At 49.9% G+C, this 19,534-nt stretch overlaps 1 protein-coding gene across 1 annotated transcript in view; it reads left to right on the top strand.

Annotated features, from left to right (window-relative positions):
• The first annotated feature begins 1,589 nt into the window (after positions 1 to 1,589).
• MYOM2 (myomesin 2) overlaps positions 1,590 to 19,534 on the top strand; it is a 99,789-nt gene continuing 81,844 nt past the window's right edge. The window contains exons 1-6 of the mRNA XM_033177663.1: positions 1,590 to 1,787; positions 6,990 to 7,108; positions 8,415 to 8,570; positions 13,333 to 13,471; positions 13,608 to 13,765; positions 15,119 to 15,211. Of these exons, the coding sequence (XP_033033554.1) occupies positions 7,002 to 7,108; positions 8,415 to 8,570; positions 13,333 to 13,471; positions 13,608 to 13,765; positions 15,119 to 15,211 (653 nt within the window). The 5' untranslated portion in view covers positions 1,590 to 1,787; positions 6,990 to 7,001. The remainder of the gene's footprint in view (positions 1,788 to 6,989; positions 7,109 to 8,414; positions 8,571 to 13,332; positions 13,472 to 13,607; positions 13,766 to 15,118; positions 15,212 to 19,534) is intronic.

Genomic DNA, 19,534 nt, shown 5'->3' with positions numbered 1-19,534 from the left:
GGCCACACTCAGCGGCAGGAAGGCAGAGGGGCTGGAGGGAAGTCCCCCAGGTCCCTCAGAACTGGATTTCGTAGGGAAGGAGATGCTGATAAATGGGAAAGAAACATTGCTTGCTCTGGTTTTGCTGTTTGCACCCCCCTAAAAAATATGTGGGTTAAAACCCTAACTCCCAAAATGATAGTATGAGGAGGTGGAGCCTTAGGGAGGTGACAAGGTGATGGAGGTAGAACCTCCCGAGTGGGATCAGTGTCCTCACACAGAGGCCCCAAGAGCGGCCTCGCCCCTGGACGCAGTGAGGACTCAGGGACCGCGCCATTCCGTAACCAGAAGGCTGTCACTAGACAGTGTCTGCTGGTACCTAGATCTTGGACTTCTAGCCCCCAGAACTGTGGGAAAGAAGCTCCAGTGTTTTATAAGCTACACGGACTATGGTGTTTTGTTAAAACAGCCTGAATAGACTAAAAAGCCACTCAACAAACACTAATTAAATTAAATGCTAGGCCATCGGAATACCAAGGAGAAGAAGACAGAAACACTCGCCTCCTGATCCAGCGTCCAGGATGCACTGGGGCCCAGCAAGAGGCTGTGCTCACATCTTTCTCATATCTGATCTTCGCCTCCATCCACCTGCTCCCTGGTTCTTGGCTGTGCCCCTGATGCCCCAGTGTGAGAACGTGGAGTTTCTTAAGGCTCCTAGGCAATTCTCATATCATATTTTCTCTAATCGTCACAACAAACTTACAGGAAAGTTGTTATTACATGCATTTTGGAGCTGGGGAGCAGAGCCCCGGTGGGGGGAGCAGCTGGCCGCGGTCCTCAGTCCCTGTGGTGAGGTGCAGCTGGAGTGTGATTGTCTGGGTTCTCAGATGGGGGCGTCCCCTTGAGGCCCCGGCTCTTGGCCAGACTGCAGCCCAGGACCGTGCCAGGTGTGTGTTATTTATATTTGGACACACGCTGTGCGAAACGACGGGCACCCTGCAGTTATCCGTGTGGTGTAGACGCCCTGTACATCTGCGGTAATGGCTATAAATAAGCCCCGACTTGCCGAGTAGGCACCGCTCCTCCTCTGGGTCGGCAGTTCTTGCCAAAATAGCCCTAAGATACAATCGAGTGAAGACCTGAGTCGTTCTTGAAATGAAAAAACGAACAAACACACAAAAACACACACGCGCGCGCGCACACACACGCACACAAACCCGTGGGCTTGCACACCTGCTTCCGCCACAGCTGACCCCAACTCCGGAGTCCAGGCCTGTGAATGGCCCACATGCTCACTGAAATCCCCGTCATTATCAAAGATTCCTTCGGGGGTATTAGTTTATGTGCCAGGGAACCTGTAGCTTGAAAGGGTTGAAGATATGTCTGAGGATTCACACCTAAGGATTAGAACTCGTGGAGTAGAGTTGAGGAGGGAGCGTGGGAAGTCAGCACCCTGCCCTGTCTTTCTGGGTCAGAGGCTGAAGTGTCACACCCGGTTTCCTGGGAAAAGTGCACTTTGGGACTCAGAAGGGACACGTTCCAGTTTTGAATCGTGATTTCCACCGCCCTCAATTTGTATAAGAAGCTTTTCCTCCTGAGGTCAGGCTGGTGATTTATGATGCGGGCATGGATGTGGGAAGAGGCAGGCCCCGGCGTCTATATATAGCAGCTCCTCAGACCTTAAACTGGAGGGAGGCACAGGCGCTTTGCAGGAGTCAGCTCTGCCTTCCTCGGCTGGAGTGTGGGTGGCTTGGTGAGCCGGTGGCCAGGGCTTCTCTCTCCTCCTTGCAATTTTCCTTTCTGTCTGGGTGAGTGTCTTTCTCTTCTCTCCTTTTCTAATCTGTGGCTTTAAGGGGAGGACTGGTAACTTCTGCACTCACATTTTCTAAGTAGCTCTTCTTCAGGGTCAAGAAGAGAGAGCCAGTGCACCCCCTCGCAGGCACCCTTTACCGTGGAAAACAGAGCAATTAGTTCTGGGCTCTGTATTTCTTTGACGAGACTTTATGCTCAGCTAACATTTTATTTCCCACAGCCGTGGTCTTTGCTAAGTGCCGTCCAGCACCTTGCAACGTGTGCTTTGGATTTTAACCCTGGTCTCCGCATGGCCCCACGGGCTCCCCAGTCAGGGGACTGATGTCTGCAATTTTCATGAGATTCTCTGAAATGAAAGCCTCCCCAGAGGAGAGGGCTGGCTTATAAAAGTGTGAAATAATAAAACTGGACATTTTCTTAAGGGAAAAAAGAGTGGAGAGTCATTCAGCTTAGACCTAGTCTATATTATCCAGGGTATGGGAAAGAGAATAATCCTTGCCCAAAAATGACAGCGTTCTCATGCCTGTTTTCTTCTTGGTGCCATTGGGTGTGCTGTGAACCTACAGACTTCCACAGCTCCATTCTGCTGATAGAGGCTGTGCCTTCTCAGGGTGCACTCTTGATGAAACCTGCTGGAGAAAGACAGTGGGGCTGGGTGGTTGCATGTGGAAGGCACCAGAGGTGACATGGAAGGAAGGGGTTTTGCCATCGCTGGGAACACCTGGCTTTTTCTAATTCTCCATTTCACATTCCTTTCTAAGTAGAAGTAAAACAGGACTCAAAGAAAGTGAGGAACAAAGATAATTTAAGGCGTTATTTAATAAAACAAGTCCTGAGCTAAAACTTGTCTTGGGAGCCAAGGGCTTAGCCACTTGGGGCACAGGCCAACGCTGTGTGTCTGGGAGTGCCTTTCCCCTCTAGAAATGCTTTAATTTGGTGTATTTATTGACTTTGACATTTTTAACTGTACAAACAACAATTTCCTTCATTAAGTGGAAGTCAATGTTTTGTACTTCAAACATTTTTTTGCAAATTAAAACACTTCTGGTGACATGAGGAATGGGCTCCACATACTGTTCACAGGAGGATTAGGATGGGGATATCAGACACACAGTGCTCTGCACTGGAGGACAGGCTCACGTTTCATCCTGGTGTCATGATTCCTAAACGTGTCAGGAGCATTCCGGGAGTGGCCGGGGAGCCAGGCTGTGGTGGAAAGTGGGCTGGACGCTGTCAGGAGACTCAGCTGGCGCCTGGGTTCGGCCGTGGCCCTGCCGGTGACCCGGGCGAGTCATATTTCTCTGGGGACGGTCCGTGCTAACAGCGCAGCGTGGCTCCAGGATTACCTACACACACACTGTCCGAGCTGTGGGACTGTTAGCTGCCACCTTGCTCAGCCCCCTGGTTTTATAGCAGAGCAGGTGGAGGCCCCTGAGCTCAAGGTCAGCAGGTCCCCACTGGAGTCGCAGCCTCCCAATGCCCCTGAGCCCCAGGGACTCACACCAAAAACTGCCCTGCGAGGAAAGGCTGTTTGTTCTCTCTCTCTCTCTCTTTTTTTTTTTTTGGTGTGTGTAGGGGGTATTTAACACGTCTGAGATAGTTCCTTAAAAAGGAAAATAGCTTTCTGCGTAGGCAGTGGAGGGACATTGGGGTGCTGATCGGCCTAGGTCCTGCCATTTTCTTTATAGTGTCATAAATAGTACAGGTTGATCATTCCAAATCTGAAGATCAGAAATCCAAAATGCTCTAAATTCTGAAACTTTCTGAGCGCTGGCGTGACTCTCAAAGGAAATGCTTGTGTGAGCATCTCAGGTTTCTGATTTTTGGATTTGAGTTGCTCAACCAGTAAGTATAAATGCAAATATATCAAAGTTTGAAAAACAAATCAGAAATTGGAAACACTTCTGGTCCGAGCATTCTGGATAAGGGATGCTGGATCTGCAGGGAGCATTTGGCAAGTCCTCTCCAGGGTTCCCTGCACACAGAAGGACCCTGTGCTGCCAGGGCTGCAGGCACCCAGCACGTGATGAGTCTGTGGGAATTTGCTTCCCCACTGACTCAGGAGGGTCATCACACCCGGCCAGGAGGTGGTGGCCCAGGCTGGGTGAGGGACGCTGGGGAGGTTCTAACGTGGGAAGTCCCCCGAGGAGTGAAGAGATGGCAACGGGGACACACGTTCAGGGTGGGTGAGGCTGGACGTGCAGTCCTGCTGGTTTTCTGGGAGGGGCATGAGATTGATAAAGGTGGAATGGAGGGCACATTGGCACTGGGAGTCAAATGCACAGAAGACTTGAACCTGCTACTCCTCTGAGCCAGGAGCTCTAAGATGTTTTCATTGTTGAAATCCAAGGGTTCTGATTCAGGCTTGGCTGGCACATGGCAATTGCCATTCTTGTGGAATGAACTGAGGCTGATAGAGTCTGCAAAGCCTCCTGATTTTGGTGGTCCTGAGCATGAAGTGAGCAGGGAATACACGTGGGGATAAAGGCAGCAAAGTGCCTATTACCCCCATCCAAAGATGCCCAGGGAGACTCCCACAGTCAGGTACCATCGGAGTGAGGAGTGCAGGAAGTGTGCGCACTTGATCCCAGTTCTGCCTTGCTAAGCACTACAAAGTGTAGCCCCTCACACATGAAGTGTTTGAAGACTTCCAGGCCCAGAGGACTGCGTGTCAAGTCAGTGATACGTGGGCTGCTGGTTCTGCACACACAATGGACAGGACGTTCCAGACTAGTTGAAGGATAGCTAGTCTGTGAGCTCTCAAGGCCTGAGCCGTTTCACACTGTTCCAGGTCTTAGGTCTAAGGAGGACGATTTCCATCCAGCGTGATTCTCCTCTTTTTTCTCCTTTGACCTAATAGGTCGTATTTTTACTCTTCCCTTTGCCAAGAAATACAAACACATCTGAGGTGTAACTCAACATAAATGTAAGTAAATGCTGTGATGACACATGAGCCTGTGCTGCAATAGCAGGTACTGGGGATGGTTCACGTGTCTGCTGGAGTGGAACTGCCTGGTATTCGTCAGGCCAATCCCAGAAGAACCTTGGATAGGAAACTGGATGGAAGCTGAAACATCTTCCCCAACCTTGCTCCAGCTTCAGTTCAGAGAGCTCTTCCCAGCACCCTGCTGGTAAACTCCAGAGAGTGTAAATGGGCTTCCGAGCAGGAAGCGTTTCTTGAAGATCCACCTTGATTAACTCATTGGAAAATCCCAGTGAGCTGCATCTGGGGAGATTTCAAATAGTAAAGCAATACATAGATTTGCTCAGATACCTTTTCCTGTCTGCAGAATTCTTAAACCACGATAACAGTCGCAGTGTAACAGAGACAGCTACCGATCTCGGTACCAGGGCCAGTGCCAGGTGTGGTGCAGATTGAATATGGAACACCAGAGCTAGAGGAGCTAGAAGCTACCCAGGCCTCATCTGAATGCTGGAGTCAGAATTCGATCCCAGGTCTACCAGACGTCAAAACCTGGGCGCTTGACCTCTGCGCTATGATGCCGCCTTCAGTATTGGGGCGGGCGGAGGAGATATGCTTTTACTGTGTTCCGTCAGGTGCCACGTTCTGTTATATCCCTGAAGTAGAATGCATGCTGGCGCACTCTGAAACACGGCTCGGCCCTCCCAGGGTGGGGTGGTGGTTGACTAGTTGAATATTGAGAGAGTTAGTGTGGCAGAGTAATAAAGGCCCAGAATAAGGATGGCCTTGGGGCAGGGGCAGCCTCTTCTACATGCTTTTGAGGAAGAATTTCTTCTTTCTGGCCTGTGTGTCCTGTTTTCTGCCCTGTAGAACAGGAGTTTGGATAATCCCTAGTGATCTTTCCAAGTTCTACAATACTGTCATTCTCGGAGATCACAGAGTTCAAAGGAAACAGATCATAAGGAGTGTCCTTGGGGCAATTTATGTGTTGTGGTAGGTTTTCTAGCATGTACCCTGGAGATCCGAACAACGACACATTCATCTCCCAGCAGCCCTTGGCATTTTCCACTCGAGTCTCATTCCCATGGGCCGGGATGTGGGTGGCATCCCTGGGGCTGTGCCATGGGGCCTTACCGAGGAGTTCTGTCTTTAAATAAGGACAGATTCTCCTCGTTTAAACAGAAGAGTCAAAAATGGAGCTCAGGTTGTGAGTCCTTCTGCACCTTGTTTGGGAAACTAATGACTGTAGAGATTTAGCAATACGGTCCCTGCATCACTTTGTAGCGATGATCGAGTCACTCAGCATGTTGGCATTTTACGTATTTTGGGTGAACATGTACAACAGATTGCCATGTCTAATACCTGTAATGTTGCAAGTTCCCAGAGAAAAGAATGGAACTCGATGATTTCTTGTTTGGGGAGAATTTCATCCATGCTCTCGAATTTCCCCACACCCCTAAGGCTTTGATGCCAGGCTCTGTCCTCACTTTCCTGCTCACCTCCTGCCACACCCGTCTACTATAACCAGCGAGACTTCAGACGGCCGATTCCAGGGGGCGTCTCCAGCCAGTCCCTTCTTCCACATCCCCCTTTACGTGGTGGAACAACTCCCGGCTCCCCAGCCAGACACCAGCCACCTCTGCTTGTGGCTGTATCTTTCCAGAGTGATTTCTGGTCACACCCCTGCAAATCTCCCATGATCTTGGATTCTCCTGCCCCGACCTTTGCTCACGGGCTGCCCTCCTTTCCTACCTCCGCCTGGAGTCCTGCCTGTCCACCAAGGCTCCTCCTCTCAAATATCACCTGCCTTGTGGGCCACTTGGCCGTCCTCGGCTCCTGCCATTCCCAGGACACCTTCTGTCTCCCCCAGGCTCTTGGTTGTTATCGCATGTTCTCTTGTATTGTAAGTGTTTGTTTACTTCTCTAATCTGCTTTAATTCTTTTTGTCCTTCCCACTCACATTGCTTTGAACTTTGCCCTGAACATGCCAGGGGTTCTAGGAATACTTGTTGAGTTCACAGTTAAATGAAACACCAGCCCAATCTTCCAACTGTTATGGAAGAAAACAAAAAATAAAGTTGGATCCCTGGGAAGTTAATAGGCTTCCTGACTGCTGGTCTAAGGTGATTTCTGGCTATGTAATCTTCCGTTTTTTCCCTTCCCAAGGGGGTTTTATTAACTGGAGTTCATTTTCCCCTTGGGAATGATGCAGAAATTACAGAGGCCTCATGATGCCTGTGAGGGAGCTCAGTGTTGTGTGTGACTCTCTTTGTAGGAGGACGCCAAGATGTCCCTTGTGGCCGTCCCCTTCTACCAGAAGAGACACAGGCACTTTGACCAGTCCTACCGTAATATTCAAACTCGGTACCTGCTGGATGAATATGCGTCAAAAAAGTAAGCTGACATTGGCTGATGAGACGCCCAGAGCTTTGATTATGGGGGGTCTGATTTTTAACGGCTTTTCCAGTCCTGTCAGCACTGCAAAGGCATGGGTTTGCAGGGAGTCAGAGAGCAGGGATGGCAGCCTCTCCCGTGCCCAGGTCCTGCCACGGAGCCGCATTGTGTGGAGCTGGCGCCATGTCCTGGCAGGTCCTGCTGGCCGGGCTCTGAGCTCCTGGTTGAGGTGGGGAGGCAGGAAGTGCTTTGTATGAGTTCACTGATTTTACTGCTCATCGCATGCCTTCCAGAACTAGGATCTAAAAAGCCACCCAAAATAAAGATAAATGAGGTCGAAACTAGTGGGAAAGGCTGTCGGTAGGAGAGAAATTAATGGGTGGCAAAGTAAAGATGGAATGGGAGGCAATATTAGTGATTTTGCTACATTGATCATGGATGTGCCAAAATCAAGAATCCCTGCCTCTGGGGCCGGTGTGCAGCCGCACCTTCCAGAAGCTTCTTGGAGATTGCCTCATCCAGGATGGCAGCTCACGCCCCCATGGACACTGTTTGTCTAGCAGCAAATCTGCAATCTTAATGGGCTGATTGGAAGGCTGTAGTGAAGAAAGGGAGGGACCATGGGCAGGCGTTCTGCGGCCCAGGTGCCTGCCTCATGTCACCCACACCCTATATTTAGAAACGCTTAGGGTACTTTTATTTAGTTGCCATCCCTTGTACTAAACAAAGCCAAACAGTTGCAGCCCCTCCCAGCAGCCTTGGGGTGTCTCAAATCCCTCAAGATATATATAATCCTGGCATGGAGCCAGAAGGACCGTGGCCGGCACTGGCTGGCTCTGAGGGGAGGTGGCACCAGCCACAGTGAGCTCAGGGAGAAAGCACCCCAGGGCGGGTGTGTGTGGGTGTGGGTGTGGGCACACAGGGACACAGGCTTGGTTTGCCTGTGTGCGTGTGTGCACTTGTGTAGGTGTGTTTATGTGTGCACACGAGTGTGTGTATGCGTGTGCATGTGCTTGTGGGAAGGGATGTCCTTGCATTTATGCATTTATTTGCATACACGTGTGTATGTGTATATTGTATGTGCATATGCGTGCATGTGTGGCTGCACACGTGTGTGTGGGCATGTGCATGTGTGCATATATGTGTTTAGGTGCATGCCTCTCATATGCCTGTGCATGTGTGTGCTTGTGTGTGCTCTGCATATATGAGTGGTTTGGGGTGTGTAGAGAGAAAGTGATGTGTGTCAGGATAAATTTCTTTACTGTGCCTGCGCGTGCATCTCTTAATTGTGTCCATGTTCCTGAAGGCGAGCCTCCACCCAGGCATCTTCCCAGAAGTCCCTGAGTCAACGGTCATCTTCGCAGAGAGCCTCCAGCCAGACGTCCCTGGGAGGAACCACCTGCAGAGTCTGTGCGAAGCGGGTGAGCACGCAGGAAGAGGAGGAGCAGGAGAACAGAAGCAGGTGAGCGCATGGCTTCCCTGACTCTGCCTGTACCCTGCGTGGTGTTGCAATGGAGGGACAGTGAGGAGGGAAGGGAAGAGCGACCTTAGCTGAGAGGGAAGACCGAGGAACACAGGCCATACCTGGGGCGAGGGAGAACCCTGCTGTTTCCCAATCACCTGCTTCTCTTTACCATCATTATCTCAATTAATCCGAACAAGAAAACCACTGGGCACAAGCTTCCCACCGTTTTGCAGAAGAGGGCGTTGCTGTCCAGAGCGCTCATGCCACTATTCAGGGTTCCATGTCTCACGCATGTCCCAGCCGGGCTTAGAGCTCCAGGGTCTGTGGCTTCTAAGCCAAGCTCAGCCCCTCTCCACACAGAGCAGGATAAGCATGCTTGAAAATATCAAGACATAGCAGTGTGAGATTAATTCTGAATTTCCACTTGCAACCTCTGCAGCTATGCAGGAACAGCCGTGGAGGGTTGCAGATTCAAGCAAGGTCATCTTCCTAAGTGGGAGCCAGGGTTTTAAACAGTTGTTGTGTGGAAACTAAAGAGTTGGGAAGGGATTCTATAAATTGTCATGCTTTACATTTCAACAGAGGCAGCTCATGGGGCTAAATGTCATAGGAACGGGATGGATTAATAAAAATGCCAGTCTTAAAATTATTTCCAGATGACGGAGAAACAGGTGGTGATATTGCTTTGATCTTGTAAGGACGAAATGAACAGTTAAATGTTCACGGATGCCTTGTTTTATACCTGCTATATTTTTTCCCTCATTTCCCCCTGCTACTTCTGGGAATTTTATCTATAGCTTCAAAGCACTTAAAACCTGAAGGAAAAATGAGATTCGAGTAAACATCTTTCACTTTGGAAGTTTCAGAATGATGAAGCCATCTGTTGAATATAAACAATGTATAGCCAAGGAGGTTAACCTTTATTTTAAAAAATTTGAATTTTTAAAAATATCATAGGATAATTTTGCCATGTAAATGAATTCTAACGTGAAGATGTCTTTTGTGAAAGAATCTGTTTGAAATATAGACGTTAACACCATCCAGATTTTTACGGATTGGATTATAGGATTCTTCTACCTATATTTAGGTTTTGGGGGCCACAATAGAATACTCGAGCTTATCATTTTATTTTTTATCATTTAAACATTGATGTGGCCTTGAACATATTGCATAAACTTCCTATCGCTCAATTTCCCCGCTGGTAAAATGGTAACAGTGAGTGGCTTACTGTGATTCATATGGTTTCGGCAGCAAGGACTTTCATGACAGCCTTGGCTGTTGGAAATTGTCCTAAAACACATTGGGCTATGCTCTTGCAATACCAAATCTGACTCAAAGAAGGGATTTGAATGGCTGGTGATGGGTTATGTTCTCACTGCACCTCTGATGCTCACGTTAAATGCCAGTCCCTCTTGTACATAGTAGAGACAGGGGATGAAGCCGAGGGGCTGTCCCAGCTTTGTGTGGAGCCCACGGCTCACGCTCTCCATGAGATTTTCTTCAGCAGTCCCCCAGTGTTGTATTCTCCTAACCCATGTGCATGTCTTCCACGGGAAAGGTGGTTTTGAAATCAATTCTTTCCTCCTTTAAAGGTAAACATAAGTCGTGGGGATCTCGGTGAGTTGGGCAAGCACTAATTGAGATTTATTGTGAAGCCTCTTCTATTACTGTCATGTAGAAGGGCCCAGGAGGGATGAGTGAGCCCCGTGCTGAGCGATGTGAGCAGCTCCGTGGATTCCAGCCCTTATTAGAATTCACCACTCTCATGGGCTGCAAGCATCATTGCAAGTATGTATTTATCCTCGACCTCCCAAGGTGGATATTAGTTTAATGCACTGGACAAGTGGGTCCTTTGCAAAAGATGAAATTGTGGGCTCACTGATGTGAGTTACTGCTGATGTCCCTGTGTAAAATAAATACTGAAGAGACGTCAGTGCTCTGAAGGCACTCAACGCATCCTTCTGGAAGATACGGCCCCGGCGCTCTGAAGGCACTCAACGCATCCTTCTGGAAGATATGGCCCCCGCACTCTGAAGGCACTCAACACATCCTTCTGGAAGATATGGCCCATTGGAAATGTCCCTCTGTCATCTTCCTTCAGTTCCAGTGAAAAATGGGCCTCCCCTAATCTTGCAAGCAACCTGTCCCAGGGCTTGTCATTTGCAATCAGTACATGACAAATGACGTTACTCTGCACACATGGGCTGAAGTCACGGTCAACTGATCATCAACCGGCAGAAATATTTCCTCAATGACCTGACTTGGGGTTGGGTGTGGGAGGAATTCCAGACCAATTAGTTATTCTGAATCATAGAGAGTTAGAGGATAGTGGTGCTGTTGACTTAAGGATAAGCTGAGGCTCTTGTAACTCAAACATAAAGAGCCCATAGAAATGTAAACAGCATCAAGAGAAGACGTTTACAGCGCTGCGTGGCACAGACCAGACTTTGTCTTCTCGATCCCTGCAATTCAGTGGGATTCACTCCCCATAAGAAGGCTTGTTCCCTGCAGGATGTCTGACGCCACAGCTCATTTCTTGAACACATATTCCTAGAATTCCTCCTGGCATCTGGTACCTGGATACTGGGGGAACAAAGTGGGCATTTTCCCGCTTGGTTGGGATTCAGAGTCACAGTACAGGGCTGGTGTCATTCAACACGCACATGCATGTGCTGACAGCAGTGGCAAGTGCTGTGCAGGAGGAAGATGAGGACGTATGAAAGAGACCAGCAGGGCTGTGATTTGAGGGTGGCCCCAGGGGAGAATCTCTGAGGGAGAGACTTTCGTGCTGAAAGCAGGAGGAGCAGAAGCCAGCCCGTTAGGGGTTGGGAAGAATCTGCCCCAGGCAAAGGGCATGCAGAACAGCTGAGGCCCAAAGAGACTGTTCCCTAAACGTTGGAGGGAAAGGTGGTGTGTCTGATCTGAGCGGGGACAGGCAGGTGGGAGGTGAGATCCCAGATTCCTAAGGAGGTAAATCCACATTCCTTTTATGGTTAGATTTTAGTGTTCCTCCCACCCTGTTTCTGTACGAAGAGGCTGCAGACTTTTCTGCAATTCTGATTGCGAACGTCCCAAATGCCTCACACCAGGCCTTAGTCTTATTCGCTGCAGGGGAAGTGCTGGTCCATGGGAGCTGTGTGGGGTGTGGAAGCACCTCAGACAGAGGCCCTGCACCCTGGGCCTCCGACAGCCCTTACCGCCAACCTGCAGTAGGTCTCAGACAGCTCTCCCCACGTCTCTGGACAGCCGTGACCCTGTGGTCCGCTCCAGCTTCGACACTGGGACTTTCTGTGCGGTGTGGCCCTGGCTGAACAGCCTCTTGGTGGCTCACACAGTACCGCAGGCAGCGCTCCGGCTCCACCACGTTTCCCTCCACCACCTCCTTCCCAGGCAGTCTGTGCAGCTTCGCGTCCCTGCCACTTGGGAACCAACCTCCCCCAGCCTAACTTCGACTACTAAGTATTTATGAGTCATCTTCTGTGTACTTAATCTGGGGAATACAGAGGTGAAAAGTAGTCAATCCTTTCTCCTGGGAAGGATAAAATGTATGCAAATTACAATCATAAAGGCCCTAAGAGAAATAAAAAGAGATCTGGCGTTTAAGGCAGGGCGGGGAGAATTAGGAATGGCTCCACAGGAGAGATGGCATTTGAGATGGGCGTTGAAGGAAGGATAGAGTTTTGATTGAAAGGGATGGCAGTGAGGCTTTTCTCGCGAGTGGGACAGAATCCCCAGACGGCAGCAGAATAGCGAGCGTCCTAATTTCGGGGAGGCCTTGGGAACACGATGGATGGTGAGGGAGGGAGATGAGGCTGAAAGAGCTGCCACAGGGTTTCCGGAGCATCTCAGAGCATGGAGGCAGCCCGGGCCTGGCAGTGTTGGGGTGCGATTTGTGGGGTTCACAAGATGGCACGTAAGCCGTGAGGATGTGGACATTTCTCAGTCCCTACGGATTGAAGATGCTGAATCCTTTATTTATTCTTATTTTTAGCATTCAGACTTTTCTTATCTGTATTTTTTTTGAACTCAAAATACTTTAATTCAGTCTTAAAATCCCTCAGAAACTGCATCCTTCCCAGGAAAACACATAGCTTTTATTTGCTGCCCTGCAGAGGAAAACTCACACAAAGGGAGATCACCATTTTCCTAAATTTTCAAATCATGGAACTGACTTCAGAAGCACCCCTAGCCCAGCAGCACCTAACTAACAGTTTTGAATCTCAGACCTGGGAAAGCATCAAGCCCTTTGTCTGATAAATCCACAAAGCTTCCCTGATTTCCCGAGGTGCCCTGTCTTTACCGAGCATCTGCGGCATGCGAGTTTCTGGGCACACGAAGATGAGGAACAATGTCTCTGTTTTTAAGAGAGCAGATTAACTTCCCGACTCTGAGTGGGTGCCTGTTGTCTTTTGTGGCTCACAGCAATTCTCCAAAGCATCTCTGAGGGCCTCCAAGCGGTTGCAATTGTGCACTCTCGGTGGTGAAAGAAAGTTGGGGCCAGCACCTCCTGTATTTCTTTTTTTATTAATAAATCACATACATGTTCTTCTTTACAACTTCATCATGCATGGCATTCACACACCAAAATATACTCTTGACGATAGATACAGATGAGCAGAAGTAGCATTTCTCCTGTTCTCTTCTTGAATGCACTTAAGGAAACCCCAGGGGAGAGAACGGCCTGCTCTTTCTAGCCTTCAGGGGCCCCGTGGTTTTCTCTGCGACTCCTGAAACGGAGGCCACTTCTTGGCTCCTGCAGGTACCAATCCCTGGTGGCCGCCTATGGCGAGGCCAAGCGACAGCGCTTCCTCAGCGAGCTGGCCCACATGGAGGAGAACGTCCACCTGGCACGCTCCCAGGCCCGCGACAAGCTGGACAAATACGCCATTCAGCAGATGGTAGGAGGGTCTCAGGGCGGCTGGGTCTCTGGGATGCGTGGACTAGATCTTAGCTTGTCTGCATGGTGCTCGAAGGGCCGAGGGCGGAGCGTGGCTCACTGCCTGGGTACCTGACCATCCTTGCTTCTTGGGGCAGATGGAGGACAAGCTGGCCTGGGAGAGACACACATTTGAAGAGCGGATAAGCAGGGCTCCTGAGATCCTGGTGCGGCTGCGATCCCATACCGTCTGGGAGAGGATGTCTGTGAAGCTCTGCTTTACCGTGCAAGGATTTCCCACACCCGTGGTGCAGTGGTGAGGGGTTCTGTTCCTAGGGGGTTAAGAAGTCTGTTCTGTGTTTTTGTTAAGAAAGACCCCAGTTAAGGAGACAAATGCCATTGAGCCTGTGCTGGAGGCTGCTTGTGTTGAAACTCTATGCAGAAATATGTTTCTAGAAACTCTGAACGTCCACTTTAACTAATATGCAAACATTTTTCATGACATTGAGTCAACAAATTTTTCAAGGGCTTTTTTTTTTTTTTGAGATGGAGTCTTGCTCTGTTGCCCAGGCTGGAGTAAGATGGTGCAATCTCAGCTCATTGCAACCTCCACTTCCCTGGTTCGAGCGATTCTCCTGCCTCAGCCTCCTAAGTAGCTGGGGCCATAGGTGTACACCACCACGCCTGGCTAATTTTTGTAGTTTTAGTAGAGATGGGCTTTCATCATGTTGGCCAGGCTGATCTTGAACTCCTGACCTCAAGTTATCTACCTGCCTTGGCCTCCCAAAGTGCTGGGATGACAGGCATGAGCCATATGCCTGGCCAGAGGGTTTTATTTAAAAGTCACTACCCTGAAATTAGCATGGCTGTTGTCCTGTTTGCAAGAGCACATGCATGATTGCTGAAGGTACACAAAGCTGGAGAGTCTGCTTTTCAATATGGAAAATTCATAAGTGGGAAGCGTAAACTCTGAAGCTTTGGGACTGCAGGGCTGCAGTTAATCAAGCTGTGATAATTGAAGAATTACATCTTTAAGCCCTCGAGACCCTTTTTGTATCAACATGTATTGCTAAAGTTATACCTATATCTATGTGCATTTATACGCGGGATTGGGACTCTGAGCCACAGACCAGGCGCATTGTGGCTGATGGCTGGATGCTGAGGTTCTCTGGAAGGCAGGCTTGGGAGGATGAGGCTCGCCTGCTCATGATGTGGAGATGCTGGGGTGGATGTGGTCCTGCCTTCTGGATGGAGCCATAAAGCCAGCTTCCCTTCCCCAGAGTCAGTGCGTTAGGTCCCGCAGAACTCCCTGAGACACTAGCTCCACTGCAGCTTAAGTAGGTGGGTCTGGGACCCAGCGCCCCAGTTTTCCTCATGGAATGACAAGTCCTGAATTCCCAACAAAAGTCAAGCAGGTGTTGGATCTGCCAGGTGGGGAATCCCCTGAGAGTCTGAATGAGGCAAGTGCTGCTCTCACCTTAGAAATCAAAACCAGTGCGAGCTCTGGGCCTCGCCCTCAGGGCTGTGTCCTCCTTCTACCTGAGGCTCTAAGGGAAACACGCAGAAGTGGCCAGCAGCACGTCCGAGGGGCGCGGGGGAGCTGGGGCAGAATTGCACACACACAGAATACAACTCTGCCTTTAAACTAAAACGTGTTTTCCTCATTTAGGTACAAAGATGGCAGTCTGATTTGCCAGGCGGCTGAACCGGGAAAGTACAGAATTGAGAGCAACTATGGCGTGCACACGTTGCAGATCAACAGGTATGGCCACGGTGGGGGCTCTGGACACTGGTGTCCAGTAATCAGCATTGCAGACCCCAAATAAGAAGTCAGATGGGTAACTGGAGGTCAAGTCACATCTGGCTGTTTGCACCCCGGGTGACTTTAAATAGCATTTATGAGTGAATGGTACCGGTGCTGGAAGCTTCCCTTTGTTTTTCCTTAGTGTCTGGCCAGAAGAATGCAAACTCTGGGAATAGAGACAGTAGATAGTTTAGGGAAAGGTAATGGCATCTGGGTGGAAAGCTGCCATGCAGTGCAAGAAGGTTTCATTGACACCTGCTGCCAGGTTCGAGTAACACACCCTAAGTTCAGACTCTTCAAAAAATGATAACCTTGATTTTCTTATAACAAATCAAAAAAGTATATGAAATGTAGACAAATAAAAGAAAAACAATCATCTATACATCCAGCACCCAGTATGTTGCTGTATAGCTGGCATTTCTTCTTTTCTCACGTGACACACACACTTCTTTTTTTTTTTCTGAGACAGAGTTTCACTCTTCTTGCCCAGGCTGGAGTGCAGTGGCACGGTCTCAGCTCGCCACAACCTCCACCTCCCAGGTTCAAGCGATTCTCCTGCCTCAGCCTCCCGAGTAGTGGGGATGACAGGCATGGGCCACCATGCCCAGCTAATTTTGTATTTTTAGTGGAGATGTGGTTTCTCCATGTTGGTCAGGCTGGTCTCGAACTCCCGACCTCAGGTGATCTGCCTGCCTCGGCCTCCCAAAATGCTGGGATTACAGGCTTGAGCCACTGCCCCTGGCCCACACATTTCATTTTTTAAATAAAAGGGAGACCCTGCTGTTCTTTTTCTGTTTCTCTGTATACACGGTTTTTACTTTTCACAAAAGACCCTGACATTACACAAGTCAGCTTTTTTCACCAGTAGTATATCATGGCACCTTCCCATGGCTCTAATGCTAATTTTTCCAGTGAACCTGACAGCCTGTTATAGAACTTAAGGAGCACACCCTCGTCCAGGAGCCAGAAGGCCACATTGGCCGTGTGACTTTGGATAAGCCATTAACGCCTCCTGAAAACAATGATCAAGAGACAGTAACAATTTCATCTTCGCTATAGGACTCACAGAGTTACTGCAAGAAGCTGCACTTTGTGTTTATATATGTTTATATATATATATATATGTTTATATGTATAATGGATGTTTGGGGTGTGTGTGCTTGTGTGTGTGGTCAGTTATATCAAATCCCTTCTAGGAAAACATGAGGGATGTTAATATTAATAAGATAAAAAGTAAGTGAGACATTGGAATATACTGTTTGATTGATTTTATTCTGACTAAACTGTAAAGCAGTGAGTGTGTCATTGTTAGGCCTTGATTCTTCAGAGGAGAAGGTGCCCACTAATTCCCAGAGGGAGCTGGGAGAAGCTCAGAAGGGTGAACGCAAACGTTGATCATCCCTGCCTCTTTTCCCCAGAAGCCTGCTTAGAATGAAAGTCTTGGTTTTTTTGTTTGTTTTTTGTTTTTTAAAGCTTTTATACGTTGGATCCTGTTAAAAAGTTATCTTGACACTTGTTAAGGACATTAAGAGACTTCTTTCCAGGACCACAGGGAGGGATTCTTGCCCTGGGGGAGAGAAACCGGGCTCAGCTCTGAGGACAGCAGGAAAGTGGGAGTGAGACCAAGGAGCAGGGTAGGGTGGATGGGAAATTACTCAGGAGAGACGGGGGTGACGGGGTTCACGCCGAGCCTCCCCAGCAGGGTTCTGGCTGAAGGCAGGCTGGGGCCATCAGACATCCCTGGGGATGGAGGGGAGAGGAGCCCATCTGCTGTCAAGGGAGGGGCTTAAGGTCAGCTGAGCTGGTGGGATTCTTACTCTTGAGGGCCCACCGAGCATGGGGCCTGGTTGAGAAGAGGGTTCCAATGAGTTGTCTCCGGTTTAGTGAGGGAGGGTGTCTCTGTCCCCCTCCAGCCTGGTGTTTAGTGAGGGAGGGCGTCTCTGTCCCCATCCAGCTCAGTGTTTAGTGAGGGAGGGCGTCTCTGTCCCCATCCAGCCCAGTGTTTAGTGAGGGAAGGTGTCTCTGTCCCCATCCAGCCCGGTGTTTAGTGAGGGAAGGTGTCTCTGTCCCATCCAGCCCGGTGTTTAGTGAGGGAGGGCATCTCTGTCCCATCCAGCCTGGTGTTTAGTGAGGGAGGGCGTCTCTGTCCCCATCCAGCCTGGTATTTAGTGAGGGAGGGCGTCTCTGTCCCCGTCCAGCCCGGTGTTTAGTGAGGGAGGGTGTCTCTGTCCCCTCCAGCCTGGCGTTTAGTAAGAGACTAGTCTTTGTCTCCTCCAGCCTGGTGGAAAGTCAGGCTCTGCCTGGCTTCTCTCCTTCTGCCTGGCTCCTGCCTTGTGCCCTCGCCCAGTATCTTCACCAACTCTTCCTCTTCCTGCCTTCCCTTCCTCCTGTTTCTGATTGTGCCTGGGGCTGTGGCTTGAGCCAGTTCTTCCTGATGCTCGCCCTGGTGGCCTGAGCATGGCATCTGCCTGGTGGTGCCCCTCCCTGAGTCGGGGGTCCACCAGCTCCTCTGGGTGAGACTCCCTCCTGCCTCCTCTTCCAAGGAGCCTGCATGAAGCCTGCGGCCTTTCTCCTGCTGGAACTGTCCACCCTCTGGAGATTCACTAGCGTTGGTTGTTGAAAGGCGATAGTTAAGATTGAAATTTGCAGGGCATCCTACCTTGTTTCCCCAGATAAATCCGAGTTTCTCGAAAGCTCTCCTTCTGACAGGCTCCTCGGCCCTGCTCACGGAGAGCCTGCTCTGTGCCTGGTGCTGTCCTGGAGGCTCAGGAGGATTCAGGGGTCAGGACCTGGATACCACCTTCCAGGTCCCACTCTCTGGCATCAGGAGGCAATTGTGAGTGAAGGACAGAGCCAGCCACAGCAGCAGTGCTGGGCACGGGGAGGGGCTGTGGCCCGTGGTGGTGTGAAATAGACGCCAGGTGGACCTTCGTGGAGATGTCACGTGAGCAAGGCTTGAAGGCCAGTAGAGGACCCAGAGCTGTGGAGTGGGTGGGTCCCTTGCATAGAGGCTCTGAGAGGTGCATCAGGGGTCCCGGGCTAGAGGGTTGGCAGGGGACAAGCTGTCACAGGCATAGCCAGTGGCCCTGCAGATCAGGGGACCCCGTGGGCCATTGTAAGGACATTGGTTTTGGTGGAGGGAGGCAGGGAGACCCCAGAGGGCGGAGGGGAGAAGGAAGGATGTGACCTTCACCTCGAGAGGATCACTCTGACTGCAGACAGGCTGCAGGGCCTGGCAGGCCTGGTGGGGAGCCCTTGCCAGAATCCAGGAAGGACCACGGGCCTAGGAGCAGGAGGGCACAGGGGAGCGGGAATAAGTGGGTGCTCTGGGCAGATTTTGAGGGCAGAGCCGGCAGGATTTGCTGCTGGGCTCGACTGGACATTAGTGAAGAGAGGGGTCCAAGTATTCTCAGAGCTGTGGCCGTCACAGCGGGGTGAGCCCTGGCGTGGGCAGGGGAGTCAGGCACAGGCTGCACGGGATGCCTCACCCGGGGACCTCGCCAGGTTTTTCAGGGAGAAACTTTCTCTCCTTGGATTTCTGAAAGTTGGGGAAGTTTTAATGGGCCATAGGCCGTCATGTCTGGCAAGAGACCATCTGCCTTCATTTTGGACAGCTCGTGGATGTGTGGGGCTGTCTGCTTTCTACCCTGTGTGTGCTGTGACTGTTTAGGGGTAAGTAGGTGGCTCTGAGTTCCAGAGCAGCTTGTTCCCAAGCTGTGTTCTGATAATTGTTTTAAAAAGAAAATAACGATATTCCTTTCTCAAGAATGAAAAACGTCACATTGACACTGGTGTTGTCATCATTCAAACTTTACCTTGGGGACCGTATGGGCTGTGAACAGAATGGACTCCTTTGTGAGATAAAGTTGTTTAATCTGCCCCTGGAACACCACGACTCCATGATCCCCAAATATAGGTCTTCCCTGGTGGACTTGGATTTTGCCTGATTATGCAAATATTTGGGAAACTTGGGAAAAGGAAATTTCCAAGACCAACTTTTCTCTCAGTATTCTTCTTGGTCCTGGGAAGCTCCAAGCAAATGAAATGTTAATATTCTTCAGGAAAAGAGCAATGAGATAAGCCCACAAATTACAGCTTGTCTCAGCTGTTCATTCCAAACTGCTGAGCCGCTGGTCATTGGATCTGTGGCCATTTTCAGGGGTGGAATGTGTTGGCACCCATGTCTTTGTTGGCTCGGGAATGAGCTTTTCCATCTGTGATATGAGTGACATTTATTCCTATGAATATTCTTTGGCCGCTGTGAGCTGAATTCTTCAAGTG

The sequence above is a fragment of the Trachypithecus francoisi genome, unplaced genomic scaffold, assembly GCF_009764315.1.
Source record: "Trachypithecus francoisi isolate TF-2019V2 unplaced genomic scaffold, Tfra_2.0 Contig01558, whole genome shotgun sequence".
In the NCBI taxonomy this organism is placed as follows: domain Eukaryota; kingdom Metazoa; phylum Chordata; class Mammalia; order Primates; family Cercopithecidae; genus Trachypithecus; species Trachypithecus francoisi.
This window is presented reverse-complemented; position numbering and strand designations above follow the sequence as displayed.